Source organism: Hyperolius riggenbachi, chromosome 10, assembly GCF_040937935.1.
Source record: "Hyperolius riggenbachi isolate aHypRig1 chromosome 10, aHypRig1.pri, whole genome shotgun sequence".
NCBI classification, from domain to species: Eukaryota; Metazoa; Chordata; class Amphibia; order Anura; family Hyperoliidae; genus Hyperolius; species Hyperolius riggenbachi.
In genome coordinates, this window is record NC_090655.1 from 244,818,099 (window position 1) to 244,826,967 (window position 8,869).

An 8,869-nucleotide genomic window follows, 5' to 3' on the forward strand; every position below is an offset into this window, starting at 1 on the left:
ACAAGGCATATCGTTGCCGCGCAGCTCCTCTCCCTGCAGCGTGGACCCGAAGTAGCTGTGCAAGCCCGCCCATGCATGCGCAGTAAGCCTGAGGGGCGTGGCCCCGATGTGTAGCAGAGCCGTGCTCAGCGACGGGGGACATCGGACCACTGAGGAAAGCCTCAATAGCATCCTGAGGCTTCCCTCTCTTCAGGTTAGGTTACTATCTTATTTTGAACCCAAGCTTCAGCTCAGGATCGCTTTAAGCAATTTAATATGCAAAATTTGAGGAGGTTCTTAGGGTATAAAGGAACCCTGGAAGCTGGATTTGCCATATTCTCAGAAAGGACTCACAGTGGTCCGTTGGTATGCCAGCTTTTTTACATTTTTTTTTCATCACATATGTGTTGCAATTTTTAACTGAAAACAATTGTATGTGATTGATGTTGTTGGAAGTATTGGACCAGGCCTTACTGCATGGGGTCAATCTGAAAACAAGTTTATGTAATCGAACTTGGAAGTGTTGGACTTCAGGCCTCTGCTGTACACAGGGCCGGATTTCTGGAAAGGCCACAAAGGCCACAGCCTAGGGCGATAAAATCAGATAAGATAAGAAGGGCGGCATGACTTGGAGAGAGAAGAGGTCATATGTCAAAATTAATCACCTCTTCTGGTCCCGCAGCGCAGCCAGCCAGCGCCCTGCTCTGCACTAATAGCTGAATTCCAGAGTTCCCCAATTCCAGCAAGTATCTCTCTCAATCAACATCTGCTGTCACCTCATCTGATGATCAATTCCTCTTATCATGATCATACAAGTTGATGTGAGAAATACCAGGGATTTACATTACAAAGCAGATAGAACTAAGTTCCGCTGAGTTTTAATGCAGGCATTCAAAGACATCAGTGAACCCTGCTAATTTCTTCACTTTCTCCTTTACAGTTTTGACACTGACCCCAGCAGCTGTTAATTACACTTTCTTATCTCTAGTCTACTTAAATTTATGGCTTTAGGGGTTTTTTTTCTTCCTAGCCAGCAGTGGTCTCAGTTAACTCTTTCCTGACTCATTTTCTGTTCCTACCATCTATGAGAGGAATAAAAATGCTGTTTGCTTTACTTTCATTGCTAAACTGTCACGGTCACCTGAGCTGTTACTACCTCTATGCTAGTGTGTATGGTTTGGCATCCTTCTCCTTTCCTGTAGCAGTAGAGCATTGTACCATTTTAGCCACAGTGAAAGCAGAGAGTTTTGAATGAGGATGATACCATTTATTGGCTTAAAAGAAAAAAAGTAATCTTTCTGTGAATAAGCCTTCTTAAGACTTTGTCCCCGTATACTGTCAGTATGTTAGAGCAAACCTCCATATGTACTTTCAACATTCAAAAGAGATACATAGATTTTTCAAATATAAATAAATATCATTCAGATGCTTTAAAGTGGAGCTGAACTCTTGCACAGGACAGAAGGAAAACATAGAAAAATCTACCTTGTATTTTTTTAGAGAGCCTGTGTAATTCCCCCTCATCTGTGTCTAATCTGACGTTGTAATTTGATCTCTCCTGTGTCCCCTGACTGCCACAACATCTAAGCTAATTTGAAAGCACAGGATGTTAACAATATGTCTGCTTCCATGAAAGCAGGAAGTAGACACTGCCGATTGATTGCAGGATTTGTATCAGCTGTAACAAAGAAATGTTTTTTTAAAGGTTATTATGTTATTGTGTATCTTTTGAAGCAGAGAGGAAGTTCTGAGTTCAGGTCCGCTCTAATTACAACCAAACATCCAAAGTGGGTATTGACAGGATGTTTGCTACTTACCTGTTCTCTGTTTCTCTCCATTGAGCTGTCCTGTCACCTGTTTGTGGCTATACAATACAATACAATACAATAACATTTGTAAAGCGCTTTTCTCCCATAGGACTCAAAGCGCATAGCTGTGTCTCAGATTAATACAGGGTTTCAGGCTGGGTTGTGTTACAGAGGAGATAGTCAGATGTTCATGAATGCCAGACTGAAAAGGTAGGTTTTCAGTTTAGACTTAAATGTTTCCAGGGATGGGGCTGTCCTGATTGGGTGTGGCAGGGAGTTCCAAAGTGTAGGGGCAGCATGACAAAAGGCTCTGTCTCCAAAGGTTTTGAGGTGGACTCTGGGGGTGACCAAGGTGTTACGTCCTTTTGATCTAAGATTGTGGGGGGTGTGATGTAGTTGCAACAAGTCCTTCAGGTATCCAGGGCCCAGATTGTGCAAGGATTTGAATGTCAGTAAGCCAATCTTAAACAGAATTCTCCATTTTATCGGTAGCCAGTGGAGTGAGCTCAGGGTTGGTGTTATGTGGCAATGGCGGGGTTGGCTCGTTAACAGCCTTGCGGCGGCATTCTGTACTAATTGCAGGCGGCGTAAGTCTTTCTTATGCAGGCCTGTGTAGAGGACGTTGCAGTAGTCTAACCTTGATGTGACGAAGGCATGAACTAGGGTTGGAAGATCCTCTGAAGGAATTAGGTGTTTAATCCTTGCAATATTCCTTAGGTGAAAGAAGGAATGTTTCACAACAGCTGAGATTTGATTCCTGAAGCTTAATTTCCCATCAATCAGTACTCCCAGGCTGCGCACACAGTCTGAGTTGTTCAGGTCTGAGCTCCCTATCCTTAGCGGTGTTGGTTGAGACTGGAGCTGCTTTGCTGTTGAGCCCTGGCCCTCGATAACAAGAACCTCAGTTTTGTCAGCATTAAGTTTTAGCCAATTATTATTCATCCACTCCTGAAGCTCAGCTAAGCATGCGTTTATTTGTGGAGTAGGGTCTGTGACGTCAGGTTTGAATGACAAATATAGCTGGGTGTCATCAGCATAGCAATTATATGTCAGGCCATGTTTTTGTATGATTTCTCCAAGTGGCAGCATGTATATGGTGAACAGTAAAGGGGATAATATTGCGCCCTGAGGTACACCGTATTTTAGTGGTACAGGGTTGACTGCAGCCAGTCGCACAGAGGACAAAGAAGCAGCGCATGCTCTGGCCACTCACGCTCCCTGTCACCTGTTTGTGGCTCTGACTGCAGCCAGTCTCACAGAGGACAAAGAAGCAGCGCATGCTCTTGCCACTCGCGCTCCCTGTCACCTGTATGTGGCTATGACTGCAGCCAGTCGCACAGAGGGCAAAGAAGCAGCGCATGCTCTGGCCACTTGCGCAAGTTTTCTGCTCCTGCCCAGATGTGCACAGCAACCAACGCCAGTATAGTGTTATGCATTCTTGACAAGTACATATATCAGCGTCATTTCTCAAGTATGCATTCCCAGAACACTATTGGCTGCTGTGCACTTTCGGGCAGGAGCACAAATTGCAGGAATTATTGAGCAGACAGAGCATCCTCTGATTCTTGGCTGAATGGGAGGCAGAGCAGCACAACTGAAATGAGCCCATTCAAACCAATGATCGATAGTCAGTGTTGGTCAGAATGTTTTTTGGTAGTGGTGGTGGTGGCGGGGGGGGGGGGGGGGGGGGGGAGGGGGGCGGTAGATGACAGCAGGCCTAGGGCACTGGAAAGTACAAGTCCGGCCCTGCGCCCAAGTCTCCCGGCGCCCATTTCAAATGTATGCGCTGTACGGGGTTAAACTCGTGATATGTCTTTTGCACGCTGAAAAATCTTGTCAGTGCAAAAAGTAGCAGGAGTAAATGCTCCTTAACCAGTAAAGTAGTTTCACAGAAGCGCACTGCTTTTCTGCCTTTTTTGTTTCTAACAGGCCACCTTACCCAGAGCTGTGAGGTCACCTGACCACAGCAGAGTAGAAACTGTTAGAGGAAACAGAAGGACAGAGCAGAGGAAACGCTGGTAAAGAGTTTGATCTGGCAGGGAAGACTAATAGCCAGATTCACACACACCTGAAGCAGGACCAAGAGGAAGGAACTGGCGTACTAAGGGACACCGGAGCGTCTTTGAACGACCCTTCAGGTGAATCCACCATTCTGGGGTTAGAGCCTGATTCGGGCAGTACCGAGATTCCAGCAGTGACAGCGTGTTGATGTATCTTCTGAAAGCTTTGGCCAGGGTAAGCCGGGAACTTAAGCTGTTATAGGAGTTTAGGGTAGCTCCAAAACCTTTGTGTGACTGTAACCATTTGTAACTTTTGTTTAAATTGATACTATTGTGATTGTAACTATTGTTTAAGAAAACCATAGAAGTAGATTGGATAGAAAACTCTGGTAAAGTGGTTTACTCTGTAAAGGACATCCGTAACAAAAGGGATATGGAGGCTGCCATATTTATTTCCTTTTAAACAATACTAGTTGCCTGCCTGTCCTGCTGATCCACTGCCTCTAATACTTTTAACCATAGCCCCTGAACAAGCATGCAGCAGATCAGATGTTTCTGACTTTAGCCTGAATTCACTAAGCTTATCTCCTGTCTTTAATAATGTTTCTGAGCTGTTTCTAGTATTATCACCATGGAGATGAGGCATGTAGTATTCACTAAACAAATTACCTCAGGCAAGCCTAACCTTAACTCTTCTGTCTTTAAGTTAAGGAAAAATCTCTAAAGTTAACGTTTCAATCCTAATGCTGGGAATACACCATGCGTTTTTGAGGCAGATAGATGGTTCGATAGATAATTTCCGACATGTCTAATTTCACTTTCGATCGTTTCACCACTCGATTTCTGATAGAAGTGAATGGAAATTGATAACAAAAGATTATTATTATTAATTGGTATTTATATAGCGCCGACATCTTCCGCATCGCGGCGTAGTGGGCAGCACGCAGATAAGAGAATCGAGCGGGAAATCGAGGGGGAAAACATCTTGTATTTTTTTAAATAATACTTTGCACTGTAGCCACTGGAACTTGAAAACATTTAGAAATGGCCTTGTAGTCCTTTCCTGAGAAGAGATGTCGCGAACCTCCGATTTTCGGTTCGCGAACCCTGTTCGCGAACCTCCGCGAAAGGTTCGGTTCGCAAAAAAGTTCGCAAACCGCAATAGACTTCAATGCTAGGCCAGCTTCAGTTACTACTGTTGTGGTACAGCGGTTAGGGTGCTTGCCCACCACACAGTGAGACCTGGGTTCAAATCCCAGCCAATGTGAGTTGGCTTTTATGCTACAAATCCTTAAAGGGAACCTAAACGGTGAAGGATATGGAATTTTCCTTTTAAAATAATACCAGTTGCCTGAATCGCCTGCTGATCCTGTGTCTCTAATACTTTTAGCCACAGCCCCTGAACAAGCATGCAGATCAGGTGCTCTGACTGAAGTCAGACTGGATTAGCTGCATGCTTGTTTCAGGGTGTGATTCAGCCACTATTGCAGTCACAGAGATCAGCTGGACTGCCAGGCAACTGGTATTGTTTACAGGAAACATCCATATCACTCTCAGTTAAGGTTCCCTTTAAGCAACCTAATGTTTCTATTGCATTGAGCATAAATAGTAAATGCTAGGCCAGCTTCAGTTACTACTGTTGTGGTACAGCGGTTAGGGTGCTTGCCCACCACACAGTGAGACCCAGATTCCCAGCTATGGTATGTAAACTGGTTTTTGAAATAGTATAATTCCCTGGCAGATGAGACCCTCCTCCCTCCGGTAGGAGGGAATAGGTAGGAGGATTAGAGGGTGGAGGGAGGAAGGTAGCAGCTGTCCCTTAACTAATTAGTGTAGGCAGACAAGTGAGTGAAATGGCATAAGGACCTTGCTTGGAGGAGGGGCGGGCCTCCAGCAGTGAGAGCAGTGTGTTTGGCAATAATGTGTCTGCTGACTGTGATGTAGAGGGTCAAAGTTTTGCTCAATAGAGCATTATGGGGCGAATCGAACTTACGCAAAAGTTTGCCTGCTGCAGGCGAACGCGAACCCCCAAAGTTCGCCTGGAACCGTTCGCCGGCGAACAGTTCGCTACATGTCTATTTCTGAGCAGCCACATTGCGCAGCTGCAGGTCCTCACTGAGCTCCTTTGTCTTAGCCATGACTGTCCACAAACCAACTGCAGAGAGCTGCTGTCTTCCACATGTTGAGTTGATTAAAGCAGTTATTCCCAATTATTCAGGATAATTAGGATGCTTTAGAACAACTTAGACTATTTGGAATGGTATAGAACTTTGTATTTTCCCACAGACTGTGACAGTTTGTGAAGGGTATGAATAATTTTGGACTGGAAACTTTTTGCTCAAATGTAAATAAAAGCTGAGAAATGTTTTTTTCCACAATAATGCCTCTAGTACATCGTCTTATTATCTTTTGGCAGACACCTATGTCATTTCCTGTCAAAAAATTACTTGCTGGTTGAATAAAAGTAACTGAAGCTGAACGGATTTGAATGAAATTTGGCACACACATAGTACAATACCTGGAATCATGGGCGTCCGCACGTCTGGCAAAATGGGGCATGACCAGTTGCTGCACCCCCCCCCCCCCCCCCTACAAAAAGCCAATCAAAATTCACCTATTATTATTATTATTATTTATTGTATTTATAAAGCGCCAACATATTACGCAGCGCTGCACAATAGATAAATGGGTTAACATACAGGTAGAACATACGGAAACTCACAACAAAACAAGATCATGCAAATGATTTAACCACTTGAGGACCCACCCTTTACCCCCCCTTAAGGACCAGCGTTGAATTCTGTGATCTGTGCTGGGTGGGCTCTACAGCCCCCAGCACAGATCAAACACCAGGCAGAGAGATCAGATCACCCCCCTTTTTTCCCCACTAGGGGGATGATGTGCTGGGGGGGTCCGATCTCTCCTGCCTGCGTGTGGCTGGTGGGGGGGGGGCGCCTCAAAGCCCCCCTCCGCGGCGAAATTCCGCTTCCCCCTCTCCTACCTGGCCCCCTGGTGATCGGGGCTGCACAGGACGCTATTCGTCCTGTGCAGCCTGTGACAGGACGTCCCCTGTCACATGGCGGCGATCCCCGGCCGCTGATTGGCCGGGGATCGCCGATCTGCCTTACGGCGCTGCTGCGCAGCAGCGCCGTACAATGTAAACAAAGCGGATTATTTCCGCTTGTGTTTACATTTAGCCTGCGAGCCACGATCGGCAGCCCCCAGGCTATTCACGGAGCCCCCCGCCGTGAATTGACAGGAAGCAGCCGCTCGCGCGAGCGGCTGCTTCCTGATTAATTAGCCTGCAGCCGGCGACATGCAGAACTGTGTCGCTGGTCCTGCAGCTGCCACTTTGCCGACGCGCGGTATGAGTGCGCGATCGGCAAGTGGTTAATTACAATACAGTGTCATAGGTCAAGATAGAGACTGTTCGAGTCTACAAGAAGGGTGGTTGTGAGTAAGATTGCATAATCAAGCTGGATACATTAGGGAGGAGGGCCCTGCCAGAGACTTACAATCTAAAGGGTGGGGTGGAGACAATAGGTGCATCTTTTGAGAGGGGGTCTAACAGAACATATTATGATGCTTGTGTAGGGGGGTATGTGAGCGTGAAGAGGTGAGTCTTGAGAGCTTGTTTGAAGGTATTAAAGGTGGGGGCGAGTCTGACGGCTGGTGGGAGAGAGTTCCAGAGAGTAGGGGCAGCCAATACAGGATCTGGCAATACCTTGGATGTGGGCTGTAAGGGAAAGTTCAGAGTCCAGAGTAACGCCTAGACAGCGGGCTTGGGAGGTAGGGTGGATAGTAGTAGTATTGAATTTAAAAGCAAATATTTAATTGCTGCCACTCTTGCACTGTAATGACACAAGCCTCAATCCTGGTACAGTTGGTCATTGGGTGACTGGAGTTCAAATTCATAAAAGGGGGTGGAGCCACAAACAGCCAATCAGATTTGTTTCATTTCACTGCAAATTATTGATGCCAGAGACTGCAAAGCTCACAAACTTGGTCATTTAGTAATTGTGTGTTAGGGGTAGAAAAAGTAGGCGCAGCCAACACCAGCCATATACATACCTGGGAAATGCCGGGTCATCAGTGGGTGGAGACAAATACAAATTTCACTGAGAAAATGTAAACTGCAGCCACTGTTAATGGCAGGCTTCTCAAACTTTGCACAGTTGGTCACTGGGTGACTGGGATTAATATTCAGAAAAGTGGGCGGAGCCTACAAAAGCCAATCAAAATTCACCTTTTGATTCTCAAAGGGAATATTTAATTGCTGCCATTCTTGCACATTCTTGCGCACACACACACAGGTATATGTAATATTAAAATCGGATGTGTGTATGTATGTGCCGCGATCACTCAAACGCCTTGACCGATTTCAACAAAACTTGGTATACAGATCCCTTACTACCTGGCTAGGATGATATGTTCTGGGGGTCTCGCGTCCCCCCTGCACACTTGGGCGGAACCACAAACAGCCAATCAAATTTCACCTATTCATGTCAATGGAGAAAATGTAAAAGGCTGCCATTCTCACAGTAATAAAGCAAGAGTCCCCACACTTGGCACAGTTGGTCACTTGGTGACCGAGGTGAAAAATTCAGGGAAAGTGGGCGGAGCATAAAACTGTCAATCAAATTTTAGGCAATTCGTTTTCAGTGGGAAAATGTAAACTGCAGCCCTTCTTACACTGTTAATCGCAGGGTTTTAAAACTTGCTATACTTGGTCACCGGGTGACTGAGATTAATATTCAGGAAAGTGGGTGGAGCATACAACAGCCAATCAAAATTTGCCTATTGAATTTCAAGGGCAATAGTTAAACTGCTGCCATTCTCAAAGAGAACCTGAACTGAAAATAAAAAGTCAAAATAACCATACACAGGTCATACTTATCTCCTGTGTAGTCTATTTCTCAATCTCTTTCTCCTCTCCTGCGTCCCATTTGTCCACTGTGATCAATGGATTTCACCGTCCTCCATTTTAAAAATGGCCACTACCCCATAACAACTTCCTGGTCAGCACACTGTTAAACTGTAATATCACCCACTTGAGCCATAGGAAAACATGGACACTACCTC

At 45.6% G+C, this 8,869-nt stretch overlaps 1 protein-coding gene across 2 annotated transcripts in view; it reads left to right on the plus strand.

The window, feature by feature from the left end:
* The first annotated feature begins 3,818 nt into the window (after window positions 1-3,818).
* Window positions 3,819-8,869, plus strand: part of LOC137535123 (zinc finger protein 345-like) — a 48,707-nt gene continuing 43,656 nt past the window's right edge. Inside the window, exon 1 of one of the 2 annotated variants that reach the window (XM_068256934.1) lies at window positions 3,819-4,022. In XM_068256934.1, the coding sequence (XP_068113035.1) occupies window positions 3,996-4,022 (27 nt within the window). In that variant the 5' untranslated portion in view covers window positions 3,819-3,995. The remainder of the gene's footprint in view (window positions 4,023-8,869) is intronic. The other variant, XM_068256935.1, reaches the window with a different exon arrangement.